The sequence below is a fragment of the Oncorhynchus nerka genome, linkage group LG22, assembly GCF_034236695.1.
Source record: "Oncorhynchus nerka isolate Pitt River linkage group LG22, Oner_Uvic_2.0, whole genome shotgun sequence".
NCBI classification, from domain to species: Eukaryota; Metazoa; Chordata; class Actinopteri; order Salmoniformes; family Salmonidae; genus Oncorhynchus; species Oncorhynchus nerka.
In genome coordinates, this window is record NC_088417.1 from 56,716,235 (window position 1) to 56,736,649 (window position 20,415).

The 20,415-nt window shown below is 42.9% G+C and overlaps 1 protein-coding gene across 3 annotated transcripts in view; it reads right to left on the bottom strand.

The window, feature by feature from the left end:
* camkk1a (calcium/calmodulin-dependent protein kinase kinase 1, alpha a) overlaps window positions 1–20,415 on the bottom strand; it is a 130,839-nt gene that overhangs the window by 71,664 nt on the left and 38,760 nt on the right. For all 3 annotated transcript variants that reach the window (XM_029627396.2, XM_029627394.2, XM_029627397.2), the window contains exons 3-4: window positions 12,177–12,224; window positions 5,831–5,884 (exon numbers count right to left, since the gene is read on the bottom strand). In XM_029627396.2, coding sequence (XP_029483256.1) covers window positions 5,831–5,884; window positions 12,177–12,224 — 102 coding nt within the window. The remainder of the gene's footprint in view (window positions 1–5,830; window positions 5,885–12,176; window positions 12,225–20,415) is intronic.

Sequence of the window (20,415 nt, forward strand, 5' to 3'; positions counted from 1 at the left end):
GACTGTAGACCCTGCCACATACCTCTTGTGACTGAGCCGTTGAATTGAGATTCTACTTTGTCTCTATACTGACGCTTAGCTTGTTTGATTGCCTTGCGGAGGGAATAGCTACACTGTTTGTATTCGGTCATGTTTCCGGTCACCTTGCCCTGATTACAAGCAGTGGTTCGCGCTTTCAGTTTCACGCGAATGCTGCCATCAATCCACAGTTTCTGGTTTGGGAATGTTTTAATCGTTATGGGAACGACATCTTCAACGCACGTTCTAATGAACTCGCTCACCGAATCAGCGTTCGTCAATGTTGTTGTTTGATGCAATACGAAACATATCCCAGTCCGCGTGATGGAAGCAGTCTTGGAGTGTGGAATCAGATTGGTCGGACCAGCGTTGAACAGACCTCAGCGTGGGAGCTTCTTGTTTTAGTTTCTCTCTGTAGGCAGGGATCAACAAACTGGAGTCGTGGTCAGCTTTTCCGAAAGGAGAGCGGGGCAGGGCCTTATATGCGTTGCGGAAGTTAAAATAGCAATGATCCAAGGTTTTTCCAGCCCTGGTTGCGCAATCGATATGCTGATACAATTTAGGGAGTCTTGTTTTCAGATTAGCATTAAGGGGCATTAAGGAGGGACCTCTGCTCTTCGGAGATAGTAGGGAGCTCAACCTTACAAAATAAGTTCTCCATTAATTTGGGTGCATCCTTTGGCAGTTCTGAGGCATAAAGGTTTGTGTAAAATTTCTTAAATGGGTCACTTATCAATTTATTTTCATATAAATGATTACCATCAGAATCAGTAATAGTAGCAATTGACTGAGAGTCAGCTCTCTTTTTAGCTAGGTATGCCAAGTACTTTCCTGGCTTATCGCCATGTTCATATAGCTTTTGCCTGACAAATCTCATTTTCTTTTCAGCGTCCTGTGTTAGGAGAGAGTCTAGCGTTGATCTAATGACTAATATTTCCTTTAATAGGGCAGGAGTGGGCGTTTTAATGTAGTCCTTCTCTTTAGTTCCTAATTCACCCTCTAACATCTTTTGCTTTTCACGCTTTTTCCGTCTCTTAGTAGCTGTGTCTGACATAATCAGACCCCTGGCATACGCTTTACAGGTCTCCCAAAGGAGCGAGGGGTTATCTGTTGATTGAGAGTTAATAGAGAAAAATGCTTTAAACTCTGTAATAAAATATGATGTGAATGTATGGTCTTTAAGAATGGTTGTGTTCAACCTCCAATGACTTGACCGATTGAATGCCCCGTTGAGTTTTATGTCCAGGATCACCTCAGCATAATCAGATATGACTATGCTTCCTATCCTAGCGGATAAAACAGACTGCAAAGACGTCCTGGGCATAAAAAAATAATATATTCTAGTCTGACATCCATGAGATGCAGAGAAAGAAGTGAACTCTCTGTTGGAGGGATGAAAAGCTCTCCAGACATCCGCATTCCCCAGATCATCACAAATAGCTTTAAGTGACTTCGCTTGAGGAGAGAGTGAAGCTATACCGCTGGGAGACCTATCAATAAGGGGGTTCAACAAGCAGTTAAAATCTCCTCCAACCACTGCAGTGTCCGAGTTTAATTCTGAAAAGTCTAGAAATACCTTAGTGAGGAAATCAGGGGAGTGAGCAGGGGGGAAGTAAATATTCATTATGGAAATGTTCTGCCCTTGTAAAGTACCATTAATTATAACAAAGCGACCAAATTTATCTTTCACACAATTCAAGACCTTAAGTGGTAAGTTCTTTTTCACCAGAATTGCTACACCTCTACTTCTGGATGTAAATTATGAGAAAAAACACTTGACCAAACCCCCCTTGTTGTAATTTCAGGTGCTCCTTATCATCCAAATGAGTTTCTTGCAACAGGGCAATATCAATATTTTCCTTTTTCAAAAAAGACAGTACCTTCTTCCTTTTAATGGGGTTATGGCTCCCTCTAATGTTCCATGTACATACACGCAGTCCGTTACCTGCCATTGTATCTTGACCATTCAATATCCTGACTGGATCCTACTGTAAAAGTGGGGTGGTACCTTTTTCCATGTGTTGAACTCTCCTCTATCTCACCGAGCATAAACAAACGATATGAACCCAGAACTCGAACTATACTAAACCCAAAAATTAAACATGTAAAGATCCAAAAGGGGGTTTTCCCACTAGCTAACATGCAGGGGATTTCAACTCTCCAATGTAGACTCTTAAGTCTGCATTGGCGCTCAATAGCCTCATCCTTTATATGTATGGAAAAGAAAATCAATAGAAGAAGATTGAGGCTCTTCCACCTAAAACCAAGCCTGGGCACCAATATGGATTCACACATATCTCAGCCTGAGCTATAGCGGCTATTACTTTAGCAAGAAAAATAATAAAGATACGAATATTACTGAGCCGGAGTACGTGAGGAGTCACACCACTGTTTCATGATCAGATTCAACCAAAAATAGACAAAGTTATCCAATGCTGTGGAGGTGCAGCTTAAAGTTATTTACCCGAGAGAGTCAATAAACGCAGCAGCCTCTTCAGGTGTGTAGAGTTTTCTAGGCGATCCGTTGACCATAATCTTCAATGTGGCCGGGTACAGCAGTGCGTAGTCCATCTTCATTCTCCTGAGTCGAGCCTTCGCCTCATCAAACACTTTGCGTCTTCGTACAGTGGAATAATCATTGAAGAATGAGACCTTTGGACTTTTACGTTGACTACCATCAGAGCCGATGTTTCTAGCCGCGTCCATGACGCGCTGCTTGTCGGTGAAGTTGTGGAACTTTATAACCACCGGCCGTGGGCGCTGATTGGGACCAGGTATCGGTGCTTGAGAGCGATGGGCTCTGTCCAGCTTCACACGACCAGCCTTAGTGTCCATTTGTAGGTAGCCAGGGATCCATTCCTCAAAGAATGTTACTGAACGCGTCCCTTCAGAATTTCCTGGGAGTCCCACAACACGAATATTGCATCTGCGTCCTCGATTATCCAAGTCGTCAATGTGCTCTGCCATTTCGCGCACCTGTTTCTCAAGTGCTTTTATCTTAGCGTCCATAGATGTAGTTGAAGTTTCCACTGCAGCAATTCTTCCTTCCGCCTCAACAACACGTTTCACAACCCTCTGAATTTCAGCTGAATGGCCTGCTATTGCTTCCAAGACCGTTCTTATCTTAGCATCGATCACTTTAGTAATGTTATCAGTCATCTTTTGAATCACCAGGTCCATTGTGCCTGGATCCGCAATGGTGTTAGCTTCGCTAACGTTAGCTAGCTCCTGATGCACATCCACAGGGGTGGTGGTTTTGGTCGACTTCTTAGTAGTTCTATTGGGCATGTTGTCGGAGATTTTTGCGAAATAGCCGTCAATACTCATTATATGGTAACTTATTTAGCCAATTCTACCACTTTTTCAAGAGAGCTTGCTGAAACACCGTGTTCTCTCTACGGCGCCATTTTGTCCCCCCGTTTCGAGTTGTTTACTAAATGCCCTAACAAAAGGAGGTGTTTGGACATAAATTATGAACTTTATCGAACAAATCAAACATTTATTGTGGAACTGGGATTCCTGGGAGTGCATTCTGATGAAGATCATCAAAGGTAAGTGAATATTTATAATGCTATTTCTGACTTCTGTTGACTCCAACATGGCGGATATTTCTTTGGCTGGTTTGGACTCTGAGCGCCGTACCCAGGTTATGCTTTCCCCCCCCAAAAAATGTGAAATCTGACACAGCGGTTGCATTAAGGAGAAGTTTTTCTAAAGTTCCATGTATAATAGTTGTTTATTATGAGTATTTCTGTGAATTGATGTGGCTCTCTGCAAAATCACCACGTTTTGGAACTATTGAACACAACACGCCAATGTAAAATTAGATTTTTGGACAAAATATTATCGAACAAAACATACATGTATTGTGTAACATGAAGTCCTATGAGTGTCATCTGATGAAGATCCCTGCCGGCCAAACCCTCCCCTAACCCAGACGACGCCACCCCATGGGTCTCCCGGTCATGGCCAGCTACGACAGAGCCTGGACTCGAACCCAGCATCTCTAGTGTCACCGCGCCACTCGCGAGGCCCGATTTTAACACACTCTGCTGTTGGCTACTATTTACTAGTTAGCAAAAAATCATGTATGTCAAATAAAATATATTCACCCCACGCAGTATTGTAATCAAAACCTACCAGAAAGCATGTAGTCCTTGGCTCAGTGTGGGCTCAAAAGCATCTCATTAGTGTGCAAGATCGTGAGAATCAGCTGTACATGTGATGGAAGAATGCACTGTGCATGCAGAGGATTGCAATTCCATTGAATTTGGGATAGTTTAACCAAAATATGCCACAAGACCTAGAATTACCTTATGTGTATTCCACAAAAAAAGTTCACCGCTATAAGCTAACTTTTTTGATGAATTTAAGAATTCCCGGGCTTAACTTCCCATGGAAAATGTTGGGAAATTTACCGGAAAGTTTCCGACCCTTTGCAACCCTAGTATCCACCACCCCGTAGTCTAGGGAATAACACTGTCCATCTCAGCCCAGTGGTCAGGGAGGTGTGTGCATGCATGCGTCCTTCCGAACAACAGACTGGAGCCCCAGAGACAAAACCAGGGATACTCCTAATTATTCCCCACTGCTATTTTTTAGCAGTATGCGAAATGAGCGAAAGCTGCAGAGATTGGAGCCTGGTAGAACTTGAGTCCCTCTAATACTGCCAGACCTCGATGGTACTGGACCTCTGCCAGTCACGTTGGCTGAGACAAGGTAACAGCTTCGTCAGCATTGTAATCACAACACGGGCTGAGCGAAACACTCACCCACACACACTCACTCACAAACATACACAAACACCGAGAGAGAGAGAGAACATCCGAGATGATAATCTGGCTAGATTGTTTAAGCGATTCCAGCATGCAAAACTGTACATCAAAATCCTAAATAATCTGTTGCAAAATCAAAATATGTACTTGGCATTTCTGTTGCATGGAAACCTTCCCCGTTGCCGTGATAAGGTGACTGGTATTGTGCTGTGCTGTGTGTGTGTGTGTGTGTGTGTGTGTGTGTGTGTGTGTGTGTGTGTGTGTGTGTGAAGATTACTGGTCCGTGTGTGTGTCTGTGTGTAGGGGCTGAGCTCCCACTGTGGGCACAGATGCACAGATCCAATCAATACAGTGTGGAGCCAAGTTTGAAAGCCAGGAAATAGAATTAAACCCTGGCAGGTGCCCATCTTCTCCTCATCTCCATCTTTCTGTCAACAATCTCTCCTTCTCCGGCAGCCAGGGTGGAGCGCAGCAGAGGAGAGTGTTTGCAAGGTCTCCGATGCCAGGAGCAAGCCTCTATCTCCCTCTCTACTCCCTTTTCTCTCATCCCTCTGTATATCTCTCCCACACCACTCTCTCTCTCTCTCTGTCCACCTCTACCTCCCCTTCTCTCTTGTTCTCACCCCCCTCTATCTCTCTCTCCCCTGTCTCCCAATCACTCTACAGATAAGACCAGTCTGTCTCTGTTGTGAACCATGCAGGGGAAAGGGTCTGATAAAGCTGTAATAACATGCAATTGTCCATGCATTTACAGGCCATCTCCCTGCTAGTATGAGCACTAACATGGGGAACGGGGAACCAATTACCTCTGACATAATTGCTTGGCATCGACACCATTGACGTGAGCCGCAAATATGCGCAATGCACGCACGACACACGCACACTGGGGGCAACAAAGACAGTGTGCAGGCAGATAAAAAGCCTTGAGTTGGGCCATTAACCTATCAAGCTAACAAAGCATTCCACTTCACTTTTAGGAGAAAGAGGGCCACACACACACACACACACACACACACACACACACACACACAACTTGCATAGTGTTTGTCGTCATCCTCATTGTAGGCCAGTTTGACCACCCCGTAGGAGCCCTGCAAAGTCACAGGAGAGGAAAAAATAATGTCAATAATAGAACATATTTAATCATTCAATGCAATAACATAGTGCCAGAAAGTATTCACATCCCTTAACTTTATTCACATTTTGTTGTGTTAAAGCCTGCATTTAAAATGGATTACATTGAGATTTTGTGTCACTGATCTACACACAATAATCCATCATTTCAAAGTGGAATTACGTTTTAAGAAATGTTTACAAATGAATTAAAAATGAAAAGCTAAAATGTCTTGAGTAAATAAGTATTCAACCCTTTTGTTATGGCCTAAATATGTTCAGGAGTAAAAATGTGCTTAACAAGTCACATAATAAATTGTGTGGACTCAATCTCTGTAGAATAATAGTGTTTTAACATGATTTTTAAATGACTACCTCATCTCTGTACCCCACATACAATTATCTGTAAGGTCTCGCATTCGAGCAGTGAATTTCAAGCACAGATTCAACCACAAAAACCAGGGAGGTTTTCCAATGGTTCCCAAACAAGTGCACCTATTTGTAGATGTGTTCAAAAAATGCAGACATTGAATATCCCTTTGAGCATAGTGAAGTTATTAATTATGAATGTGTCAATACACCCAGTCACTGCAAAGATACAGGTGCCCTTCCTAACTCAGTTGCCAGAGAGGAAGGAAACCGCTCAGGGATTTCACTATGAGGCCAATGGTGATTTTAAAACAGTTAGAGTTTAATGGCTGTGATCGGAGAAAACTGAGGATGGATCAACAACATTGTAGTTACTCCACATAAATGACAGAGTGAAAAGAAGGAAGCCTGTACATAATAAAACTATTCCAAAACATACATCCTGATTGCAATAAGGCACTAAAGAAATACTGCAAAGAATGGGGCAAAAATGTCCTCCCATGAACACCATTCTTGTTTAGTGTTTTACGTATTGTCAACAGAGATTTTACAATTTTCCAGAGATTTCTGTAAGTCTTTAGCTGACACTCTAGGATTCTTCTTATCCTCAATGAGCATTCTGAACTGTGCTCTTGCAGTCATCTTTGCAGGACGGCCACTCCTAGGGAGAATAGCAACACTGCTGAACTTTATCCATTTATAGACTATTTTTCTTACCGTGGACTGATGAACATCAAGGCGTTTAGAGATACTTTTGTAACCCTTTCCAGCTTTATGCAAGTCAACAATTTTTTATTGTAGGTCTTCTGAGATCTATTTTGTTTGAGGCATGGTTCACATCAGGCAATGCTTCTTGTGAATAGCAAACTGACATTTTGTGAGTGTTTTATTATAGGGCAAGACAGCTCTAATCAACATCTCCAATCTCGGCTCATTGATTGGACTCCAGGTTAGCGGACTCCTGACTCCAATTAGCTTTTGGAGAAGTCATTAGCCTAGGGGTTCACATACTTTTTCCAACCTACACTGTGAATGTTTAAATGATGTATTCAATAGACAAGAAAAATACAATAACTTGTGTGTTATTAGTTTAAGAACACTATGTTTGTCTATTCTTGTGACTTAGATGAAGATCAGATCAAGTGTTATGACCACGTTATGCAGAAATCCAGGTAATTCCAAAGGGTTCACATACCTTTTCTTGCCACTGTATATACACCGCTCAAAAAAATAAAGGGAACACTTAAACAACACAATGTAACTCCAAGTCAATCACACTTCTGTGAAATCAAACTGTCCACTTAGGAAGCAACACTGATTGACAATAAATGTCACATGCTGTTGTGCAAATGGAATAGACAACAGGTGGAAATTATAGGCAATTAGCAAGACACCCCCAATAAAGGAGTGGTTCTGCAGGTGATAACCACAGACCACTTCTCAGTTCCTATGCTTCCTGGCTGATGTTTTGGTCACTTTTGAATGCTGGCGGTGCTTTCACTCTATTGGTAGCATGAGACGGAGTCTACAACCCACACAAGTGGCTCAGGTAGTGCAGCTCATCCAGGATGGCACATCAATGCGAGCTGTGGCAAGAAGGTTTGCTGTGTCTGTCAGCGTAGTGTCCAGAGCATGGAGGCGCTACCAGGAGACAGGCCAGTACATCAGGAGACGTGGAGGAGGCCGTAGGAGGGCAACAACCCAGAAGCAGGACCGCTACCTCCACCTTTGTGCAAGGAGAAGCAGGAGGAGCACTGCCAGAGCCCTGCAAAATGACCACCAGCAGGCCACAACTGTGCATGTGTCTGCTCAAACAGTCAGAAACAGATTCCATGAGGGTGGTATGAGGGCCCAACTTACAGCCCAACACCGTGCAGGACGTTTGACATTTGCCAGAGAACACCAAGATTGGCAAATTCGCCACTGGCGCCCTGTGCTCTTCACAGATGAAAGCAGGTTCACACTGAGCACATGTGACAGACGTGACAGTCTGGAGACACCGTGGAGAACGTTCTGCTGCCTGCAACATCCTCCAGCATGACCGGTTTGGCGGTGGGTCAATCATGGTGTGGGGTGGAATTTCATTGGGGGGCCGCACAGCCCTCCATGTGCTCGCCAGAGATAGCCTGACTGCCATTAGGTACCGAGATGAGATCCTCAGATCCCTTGTGAGACCTTATGCTGGTGCGGTTGGCCCTGGGTTCCTCCTAATGCAAGACAATGCTAGACCTCATGTGGCTGGAGTGTGTCAGCAGTTCCTGCAAGAGGAAGGCATTGATGCTATGGACCGCCCATTCCCCAGACCTGAATCCAATTGAGTACATCTGGGACATCATGTCTCGCTCCATCCACCAACGCCACATTGCACCACAGATTGTCCAGAGTTGGCGGATGCTTTAGTCCAGGTCTGGGAGGAGATCCCTCAGGAGACCATCCGCCACCTCATCAGGAGCATGCCCAGGCATTGTAGGGAGTCATACAGGCACATGGAGGCCACACACACTACTGAGCCTCATTTTGACTTGTTTTAAGGACATTACATCAAAGTTGGATCAGCCTGTAGTGTGGTTTTCCATTTTAATTTTGAGTGTGACTCCAAATCCAGACCTCCATGGGTTGATAAATTTGATTTCCATTGATCATTTTTGTGTGATTTTGTTGTCAGCACATTCAATTATGTAAAGAAAAAAGTATTTAATAAGAATATTTCATTCATTCAGATCTAGGATGTGTTATTTTAGTGTTCCCTTTATTTTTTTGAGCAGTGTATATTATTTCCTCCCCCCTTTTTTCTCCCCAATTTAAAAAAAATCTTGTCTCATCGCTGCAAGTCTCCAACGGGCTCGGGAGAGGTGAAGGAGGAGTCATGAGTCCTCCCCGAAACATGACCCGCCTAACCGAGCTCCTTATCCCAGAAGCCAGCCTCATCAATGTGTCGGAGGAAACACCGCTCAGCCTACAGGCACCCAGCCCATAGGACTATGGGACTCCCGGGCCCCGACTCCTTGGGGACTCCCGGGCCCCGACTCCTTGGGGACTATGGGACTCCCGCCGTTCTATGGGACTCCCGGGCCCCGGCCAGTTGTGGCACAGCCCCGGAATGAACCCGGGTCTGTAGTAACGCCTCTAACACTGCGATGCAGTGCTTTAGACGGTTACACCACTCGGGAGGCCCCAGTTTCACCTTTTATATCATAATACTGTATTCTGTAGTAAAGCAGAATGAGGTGATTCATGGGCAAGGTATACTGTATGATTCAGGTTCTGATCAAAGCAACGTGACTCATTCAGAGCCTTTCATAATATGGGAGAGACAGTACAGATAGCCTGGGTTATCATCCTAAAGAGAAACTACCATTGGATCAGGTCTACTGTGATAAAAATCCACCACCATATTTTACAATAGATGTGTGGTTATTTTCTGCATATGATTCCGCTTTTCAAGGCCAAACCTACCACTGGTGTGCGTGGTCAAAGATCTCTATTTTCATGTCATCTGACCTGAAAATAGAGCTCTTTGGCCACGCACACCATTGGTGGGATTGGTGTGGAAAAGAGGAATAATAAAGTACCAGATAAATGTTGCCCAAAACCTGGTTGCCTCTGCCAGGAGGCTGCAAGTGGATCTTACAGCAAGACAATAACCCCAAGCGCAAATCAAAAGCCACAAAGGAATTGTTAATTGAAACAAAATGAACATTTTGCAATGGCCATCTCAGTCTCCGGACACATTGAAAACCTGTGGTTTGAATTGACATGGGCAGTCAATAGGCACAGACAAAGGATATCAAGGATCTAGAAATATTCTATATGGAGGAATGGTCTAAGATCCCTCCCAATGTGTTCTCCAATCTTATAAAACATTTTAGAAAAAGACTCAGTGCCATTATCCTCACAAGGCGAGGAATTGAAAGGTACTGAATACAGGAGTGGCACCTATCTGTTTGAGAAAAAAAATGATTACTTGTTAAATAAAATATATTTCTCAAAGAAATTGAACTAGTATAAAATAATATAATGTTCCAAAAATGTTTTGCACACAATAAAGCTTATTTTTTTTATACAGTCTTTTTTGCTCATCTTTATCAAGGGTGCCAATCATTTAGTACCTGATTGAATATGCACTGCATTCTGAAAGTATTAATACCCCATAATGACAAAGCGAAAACAGGTTTAGACATTTTTGCAAATTTATATTTATATATATATAAAAAACAGAAATACCTTACTTCCATCACTATTCAGACCCTTTGCTATGAGACTCGAAATTGAGCTCAGTTGCATCCTGTTTCCATTGAGATTGGAGTCCACCTGTGGTAAAATCAAATGATTGGACATGATTTGGAAAGGCACATACCTGTCTATATAAGGTCCTACAGTTGACAGTGCATGTCAGAGCAAAAACCAAGCCATGACGTCAAAGGAATTATCCGTAGAGCTCCGAAACAGGATTGTGTCGAGGCACAGATCTGGGGAAGGTTACCAAAAAAAATGGGCAACATTGAAGGTTCCCAAGAACACAGTGGCCTTTATCATTCTCAAACGGAAAAAGTTTGGAACCACCAAGACTCTTCCACGAGCTGGCCACCCGGCCAAACTGAGAAATCGGGGGAGAGGGGCCTGGGTCAAGGAGGTGACCAAGAACCTGATGGTCACTCTGACAGAGTTCCTCTGTGGGGATGGGAGAACCTTCCAGAGGACAACCATCTCTGTAGCACTCCACCAATTAGGCCTTTATGGTATTGTGGCCAGACGGAAGCCACTCCTCAGTAAAAGGCACATGACAGCCACTTGGAATTTGCCAAAAGGAAACTAAAGGACTCTCAGACCATGATAAACAAGATTCTCTGGTCTGATGAAACCAAGATTGGATCAAGGGAAAGATGAACGGAGCAAAGTACAGAGAGATCCTTGATGAAAGCCTCCTCCAGAGTGCTCAGGACCTCAGACCGGGGCGAAGGTTCACCTTCCAGCATAAAACAACCCTAAGCACACATCCTGGACAACGCAGGTCTCTGAATGTCCTAGAGTGGCCCAGCCAGAGTCCGGACTTGAACCCGATCTAACATCTCTGGAGAGACCTGAAAATAGCTGTGCAGCGACACTTCCCATCCAATCTGACAAAGCTTGAGAGGAACAGCAGAGAAGAATGGGAAAAACTCCCCAAAACACAGGTGTGCTAAGCTTGTGGCATCATACCCCAAAAAACTTGAGGCTGTAATCACTGCTAAAAGTGCTTCAACAAAGTTCTGAGTAAAGGGTCTGAATACTTATGCAAATGTTGGATCTCAGTTGTTAAAAAAAAATACATATGCAAACATTTCTAAAAACCAGTTTTTGCTTTGTCATTATGGGGTATTGTGTGTAGATTGATGAGGGGGGGAAAGATTTAATCAATTTGAGAATAAGCCTGTAACGTAACAAAATGTGGAAAAAAAGTCAAGGGGTCTGAATACTTTCCGAATGCACTGTAGATTGAACAGCTACTACTGTAAATCTAAAATATGGGCCTCTTGTATTGATGGCCAGGCCCTCTAAAGGTGAATGTACATTACAATCTATTGGTCCTCTCTGATAGATACATAAGTCTATCCGGACTGAAAAGGTAGACACAGGCACAGAAGGAGGCAGACAAACAGGCAGACAAACAGGCCAGGGATACCACCAACAGTGTTGATAGAAGGTGGGCTATTCTGCTTAGGGATAATATTGATTAGAATAGTTTAGAATAGTTCATTAATGAATTTGTATTTAGTGCCAATGATAGCAGACAGCACAATTAGTGTGAGACAGTTCGATACAACAGGGACACAATTGTAAAAGAACATGATGTACAAATATCAGAAAGGTGATTGATTGAAGAGAGGGTATTCTGCATTTCTGAATTAGTTCAAGGCTCACCTTTCCGATCTCACTCTTCAGCTTGTACTGGTTCAGCTGGATACAGTTCTGCAGGAGGAAGAAAACAAAGGGATGACATTAAACGAGAATATATGAAAGAAAAGATAGGATGATTCATCCATCTACCATATCCACCTGAGGAGAGAAATGGAACATTGGATGACTCAAATACAGCGTTGGATTCATGAACAATATGTTCTCCACCGAATAGCTAATTTTAGAGATGTTATTAGTGATGCCTACGGCCACTGAATTCAGTTTACAGTCATACATCCATTACAGTGCTGTATAAACTGCTTGGAGCGCCATAGCAACCACTGATAATGCATGTAGTCAACAAGGGACAAGGCAGAGAGAGGAGCAAAGAGGAGTTAAGCAGGGCAGAGAGAGATAGGAAAGAGGAGGAGATAGAAAGAAGAGGAGAGAGAGAAAAACATAATAATAAAATATATATATTTATACACAGTGGGGGGCAAAAAAGTATTTAGTCAGCCACCAATTGTGCAAGTTCTCCCACTTAAAAAGATGAGGCCTGTAATTTTCATCATAGGTACACTTCAACTATGACAGACAAAATGAGAAAGGAAAAAAAAAATCTGAAAATCACATTGTAGGATTTTGAATGGATTTATTTGCAAATTATGGTGGAAAATAACAAAAGTTTTCTCAATACTTTGTTATATACCCTTTGTTGGCAATGACAGAGGTCAAGGTCTTCACAAGGTTTTCACACACTGTTGCTGGTATTTTGGCCCATTCCTCCATGCAGATCTCCTCTAGAGCAGTGATGATTTGGGACTGTTGCTGGGCAACACAGATTTTCTATGGGGTTGAGATCTGGAAACTGGCTAGGCCACTCCAGGACCTTGAAATGCTTCTTACGAAGCTACTCCTTCGAAAGACCCAGCCACATTTCATCTTCAATGCCCTTGCTGATGGGAGGTTTTCACTCAAAATCTCACAATACATGGCCCCATTCATTCTTTCCTTTACACGGATCAGTCGTCCTAGTCCCTTTGCAGAAAAACAGCCCCAAAGCATGATGTTTCCACCCCCATGCTTCACAGTAGGTATGGTGTTCTTTGGATGCAACTCAGCATTCTTTGTCCTCCAAACACGACGAGTTTTTACCAAAAAGTTATATTTTGATTTAATCTGACCATATGACATTCTCCCAATCTTCTTCTGGATCATTCAAATTCTCTCTAGCAAACTTCAGACGGGCCTGGACATGTACTGGCTTAAGCAGGGGGACACGTCTGGCACTGCAGGATTTGAGTCCCTGGCGGCGTAGTGTGTTACTGATGGTAGGCTTTGTTACTTTGGTCCCAGCTCTCTGCAGGTCATTCACTAGGTCCCCCCATGTGGTTCTGGGATTTATGCTCACCGTTCTTGTGATCATTTTGACCCCACGGGGTGAGATCTTGCGTGAAGCCCCAGATTGAGGGAGATTATCAGCGGTCTTGTATGTCTTCCATTTCCTAATAATTGCTCCCACAGTTGATTTCTTCAAACCAAGCTGCTTACCTATTGCAGATTCAGTCTTCCCAGCCTGGTGCAGGTCTACAATTTTGTTTCTGGTGTCCTTTGACAGCTCTTTGGTCTTGGCCATAGTGGAGTTTGGAGTGTGACTGTTTGAGGTTGTGGACAGGTGTCTTTTATACTGATAACAAGTTCAAACAGGTGCCATTAATAAAGGTAACGAGTGGAGGACAGAGGAGCCTCTTAAATAAGTTACAGGTCTGTGAGAGCCAGAAATCTTGCTTGTTTGTATGTGACCAAATACTTATTTTCCACCATAATTTGCAAATAAATTCATAAAAAATCCTACAATGTGATTTTCTGGATTTCTTTTTCTAATTTCATCTGTCATAGTTGAAGTGTACCTATGATGAAAATTACAGGCCTCTCTCATCTTTTTAAGTGGGAGAACTTGCACAAATGGTGGCTGACTATATACTTTTTTGTCCCACTGTATATAGAGAGAGGACAGATGGACAGACAGAAAATACTGAACGAAAGGAAGGGAGAGGGAAGCTCGACCGCTCTTTCGGGGTCGGGTCGATCAAGAGAAAGAGAATTTAAACCTTACCTCAGGCTAAGCCTACACGAAACACAGACCTTATTTTAAGTGTTTCTAAAATCGCCCTGTTTGACCGCTAGGTTTTATGGTATTATGACACCTCCAGTGCGGGGTTCTATAGGGTCAAGACCCAACAGCACATCAACAACATAAGAGGAAAGAGCACATGAGTGACACCAACACACAGTGCGACTCAGAGTGTAAGGTATGCTACTGTATGTGGAGTGAGATGCAGGAAGTGAAAGTGAGTGAGCGAGAGAGGGACAGAGAGAGCAAGAGAGAAAGAGAAACCGGACACTGTTGTTAGCCCATTGTGCCAGGTCCAGCTGGCGCATGCTCAGTGACATCTCCACTGCAGTATATACTGTATCTAAGGAGCTGATGGATAAAGAGCTGGGCCATGTTGAAGGACTTAAAACACACACACACACACTGTTACGGTTTTCTTCCGTCGAAGGAGAGTCGGACCAAAATGCAGCGTGGTTAGTTCGATACATCTTTAATGAAGAAAAAAACACGAACAATACAAAAACAACAAACGGAATGTGAAAACCTATACAGCCTATCTGGTGACAACTAACACGGAGACAGGAACAATCACCCACGAAACACTCAAAGAATATGGCTGCCTAAATATGGTTCCCAATCAGAGACAACGAGAATCACCTACCTCTGATTAAGAACCGCCTCAGGCAACCATAGACTTTGCTAGAACACTCCACTAAGCCACAATCCCAAAACCTACGAAAAACCCCAATACACAAACACACCACAAAATAAACCCATGTCACACCCTGGCCTGACCAAATAAATAAAGAAAACACAAAATACTAAGACCAGGGTGTGACACACACACACACACACGTGTTTTTGCATGTTTTTTTTTGTTATTTAACCTTTGTTTAACGAGGCAAGTCAGTTAAGAACAAATTCTTATTTTACAATGACGGCCATGTTCATTGATTGTGTAGCATAACATTAATCAGACAAAGATAAACTTTTTTTTAAACTAATCTGTTAGTAGTTGGACTTATTGCACCCATTACTGAGATTGTTGTTCCAGTTTAGATCATTGAGGTAGTCTCAGTATTCAATCTTCCCTACCCTGGCAGTCAGTCTGAATGCAGGTTGCAGGTGATAAAAAATGTCACTTGTTGGATATCCTAACACTGGCTGGATTCCAATAGGAATTACACATCACTTTGCAAGCCAACATAATGTGACTTGCAGGCCAGATGTGGCCTATAAACCAGGGGTTTCCTAACACCACTGTGTAATGGTATAACTAGGCCCTCAACTAAAGGCCTTATGATATAGACTCAGTTCATTAGGTACACCACCTCATTCACTAAAATTGTTAACTCATACAGACAGTGAGTCACGTGGCCGTGGCTTGCTATATAGAGCAGGCAGACAGGCATCGAGGCATTCAGTTAGTGTTCGATTGAATGTTAGAATGGGCAAAACGACTGACCTAAGTGACATTGAGCGTTGTATGATCATCGGTGCCAGGCGTGCCAGTTCCAGTCAGTGGTGTAAAAAGTACCCAAATGTCATACTTGAGTAAAAGTAAAGATACATTCATAGAAAATTACTCAAGTAAAAGTGAGTCACCCATATAAAATACTACTTGAGTAAAAGTCTAAAAGTATTTGGTTTTAAATATACTTAAGTATCAAAAGCAAATGTAATTGCTAATTTACATATACTTAAGTATTAATAGTAAAAGTATAAATCATTTCAAATTCCTTATATTTAGCAAGCCAGACGGCACGATTTTCTTGTTTTTTTTATTTACGATAGCCAGGGGCACACTCCAACACTCAGACATAATTTACAAATGAAGCATTTGTGTTCAGTGAGTCCGCCAGATAAGACGCAATAGGGATGACCAGGGACGTTCTCTTGATAAGTGCATGAATTTGAGCATTTTCCTGTCCTGCTAGCCATTCAAAATGTAACGAGTACTTCTGGCTGAAAATGTATGGAGTAAAAAGTGCATTATTTTATTTAGTAATGTAGTGAAGTAAAAATAAAAGTTGTAAAAACTATAAATAGTAAAGTACAGCACAGATCCCCAAAATAATGACTTACGTAATACTTTAAAGTACTTTTAATTAAGTACTTTACACCACTGGTTTCCAGTATCTCAAAAATGTCTGGCCTCCTGGGCTTTTCACGCACAACAGTGTCTAGGGTTTACCGAGAATGGTGCAACAAACAAAAAGCATCCAGTCGGCGAAAACAGCTTGTTAATGAGGTCAAAGGCCACAAACAGGCAAATAACGGCACAGCACAATATGGTGTGCAGAACGCCATCTCGGGAACGCACAACTTGTAAGTCCTTGTCACGGATGGGCTACTGCATCAGATGACCCAGAAAGCCATTCCTCCCTCTATTACTCCACCCATCCCTCCACTCCCTTCTACCCTCTCGGGGGGTGAGAGTTGCTGAGCTGTCATTTCCTTCTAAGCATCTCTCCCTTGACACGTCTCTTCCTCCTCTCCTTGTCCATTGATTTCTCATTTCTCCTCATGTCTTACAGGGAGGATGGATATCATGTTCCTCATTTATTAACTGGTCGAAACAAGTGTACTATGTAGGGATTAGGGTGTCATTTGGGACGCACACTTAGACACAGTCATGAATACTGTAGCTCTCTGAGAGAATCTCCAACCAAACAATCATCCTGTGTAGCCTGCTGCTGCATCACTAGTATGGCAACAAAACCATCTCTTTCTACTCCTTAGTTTACTTAGCATGGAGGTGGAGAAGAGTATAAATTACACCTCCATTTTAGTTCTGTCCCTCAACTCGAAGTGGCCCTGTAGGAGAAAGTGATCAATAGTTTCTTCCAACCCCTCAGTGAGCGCAGAGACATACACACACCTGAGTGTACTGCGGGAGGATGGTGGCCTGCTGAGATAGACATTAGTCGACCCTGACTAAATATCGGGTGATGAGTCAATAATTAGAGAAGGGAGATTTATTGGTGCCACAACGCTGCTCATGCTTTTTTCTGAAAAGTGGGAAGGAGATGCTGTCATTGTGGTTGGGAAGTGAGGAGAGAGTGTGGGGGGAGAGAGACGAGACGAGACGAGAGATGAGAGAGAGAGAGAAAAGGGAGAGATTCTACAGGAACATAAAAAATATGAGACAAAGGATGTGGGATGCTATTGTGGATGTGGTTGTAATCATGCTTCTGTGTGCTGTGTTTTGTCAAATACTGTTAAAGTATCTCTGTATTGTTTGTTTCGGGTGTTTCTCTACAGATTACTGTTTTTAATCCTCGGTTTAACAACAAGAGACTGAAATTAAAGCCACATAAATAAAGCTCATGGTGGAGGGGGGGGGAGTAGAGCAAGAAGGTACGGAAGGAGAAAGAAAGAGAGGCGAAGCATAGTGACCGAGAGACAAAGAGACAGACAGAAATAGTGACAAACATTGAAAAATACTCCACAGCTTAATAATAGAGGAACAGCATGGAGAGAATTTTACTGTCGGTCAGGGGTAGGAACTTGATTCAGCCACGGGCCGATTGTTGTCGGAGAGGCCGGTCGAGGGGGCAGGACATAATTATAATAATTTCTACACTGCAATTTGACCACAACTATGCCCCCCCCCCCCCCCAAAAAAAATATATAATTTCATACCTTGATTACAGTGTGACATGATCACATTCACTGAGTGTACTAAACATTAGGAACACCTGCTCTTTCCATGACAGACTGACCAGGTGAATCTAGGTGAAAGCAATGATCCCTTATTGATGTCACTTGTTAAATCCACTTCAATCAGTGTAGATGAAGGGAAGGTTAAAGGAGGATTTTTAATCCTTGAGACAATTGAGACATGGATTGTGTATGTGTGCCATTCAGAGGGTCAATGGGCAAGACACAAGACTTACGTCTCTTTGAATGGGGTATGGCAGTAGGTGCCAGGCCTACCGGTTTGAGTGTGTCAAGAACTGCAACGCTGCTGGATTTTTCATTCTCAACCGTTTCCAGTGTGTATCAAGAATGGTCCACCACCCGAAGGACATCCAGCCAACTTGACACAACTTTGGAAAACATTGGAGTCAACATGGGCCAGCATCCCTGTAGAACTCTTTCAACACCTTGTAGAGTCAATGCCCTGACGAATTGAGGCTGTTCTGAGGGCAAAAGACAGGGGGTGCAACTCAATATTAGGAACTCAATATCCTAATGTTTTACACACTCAGTCTCAGTGTATGTCTCTTCTTTTATTCGTGGAAATAATTGGTGAACACATTTGTATTCTATTTCCCCCTTTTTCTCCACAATGTCGTGGTTTCCAATTGGTAGTTACAATCTTGTCCCATCGCTGCATCTCCCGTACCAACTCAGGAGAGGCGAAGGTCGAGAGCCATGTGTCCTCCAAAACACGAACCCTCCAAGCCACACTACTTCTTGACATGCTGCTCACTTAACCCCGAAGCCAGCTGCACCAATGTGTCGGCGGAAACACCGTACAGCTGGCGAACAAAGTCAGCGTGCATGCGCCTGGCCCAACACAAAGAGTCACTAGAGCGCGATGGGACAAGGACATCCCAGCCTGCCAAATCTTCCCCTAACCCAGACGACGCTGGGCCAATTGTGCACCACCTCTTGGGTCTCCCGGTCGTGGTTGGCTGCGACACAGCCCGGGATCGAACCCGGGTCTGTAGCGGTGGAGGCTCCTCAGTGAAATTTCATAAAAATAAAAATAGTGAAACATTAAAAAAGTTATCCTTTTTAGATAAAACTATACTAAATATATTCATGTCCCAAATTTTTTTGAATAAAATACACTGTTTTGCAATGAAGGTCTACAGTAGCCTCAACAGCACTGTCTGGAGTAGCACCATGGTGTAGCCGGAGGACAGCTAACTTCAGTCTTCCTCTGGCTGCATTGACTTCCATAAAAAATCTAGGAGGTTCGTAGGCCTCACTCCCTTTCATAGACGTACATGGTAATTATCACCACTTCCGGAGGACGTCCTCCAAACAATCAAAGCTTTGCATTATGAAATTATGACTTACATTCTGATATCTTGCTCTTATTTCTCTTCCTGAGGGTCCCAGTGATCAAATGAAGTGCCGTTTTCTTTGATAAAATCCATTTTTATAGCCTAAATCGAAACATTCTGTAAACCGTTTGTGCCGTGAATTCCATCTCTATCCATTTTTTACGGAGCATTCGACGTAATTACACACCGTAAACAATCGTTTATCTAGTCATGGTTGGTTTCAGTGCCTTCCTCTGGATGTTTGCAACACAGCCAAACGTCATTGTTTTTTTTGCGGGGAGTATTGACCGAAGTGAACTGATTTGAAGACAACGAGCAATGACTACCTTACGCATCAATAATTTTAGCGAAGCTTCATTGATTGACTATATTTCTGCCCAATGACCACTGATCTTCTTGAAATCTAGCTGGGTAGATCGCCAATGAGCTGAGGTAAACGCCAGTATGTAATGGTTTTGGGTTGGACCACCATTCCTTGTTTGTAATCGCACGCGTAAGGAACTCCATTCTCGCCTTGACGATCAGAGGAGTTGCTGTAAGGCTTTTTACGTGCAGTTGTATTTCGTAAAGTTGTATTTTCAACGATTTCATTGAAGATATCATGGCGAATAAATCAGGAAAAACAAAGTCAAAGTCTAAAGTGAAAGTGAAAAAGTGAAAGTGAGAGATTTTTTGTTTGAGGAATCTTGGAGTGTTATGATTCAAACAAACTGAGGAGCTGTTTCTGCAAGGACAGGACGTACTTCTGGACGGGTAAGTGCTAATGCCATTTTATGAAATATAAATATATATTAGATATTTATTTATTTGTAAGTTTTTTTTTTGCAATGAAATGTGTGGTTTGTTCGTGTGTGTGTGTTGGTTTGTTTGGGTGTGTGTGTGTGTGTGTTGGTTTGTTTGGGTGTGTGTGTGTGTGTGTGTGTGTGTGTGTGTGTGTGTGTTGGTTTGTTTGGGTGTGTGTGTGTGTGTTGGTTTGTTTGTGTGTGTGTGTGTGTGTTGGTTTGTTTGTGTGTGTGTATATATATATATATCCCCCCCATGTCAGATTATATTTATTTTTATTTTATTAAAATGGAATGGAGTAGAACAGCAAACACACACACCTGCTACTCCTCTCCATTTCCAT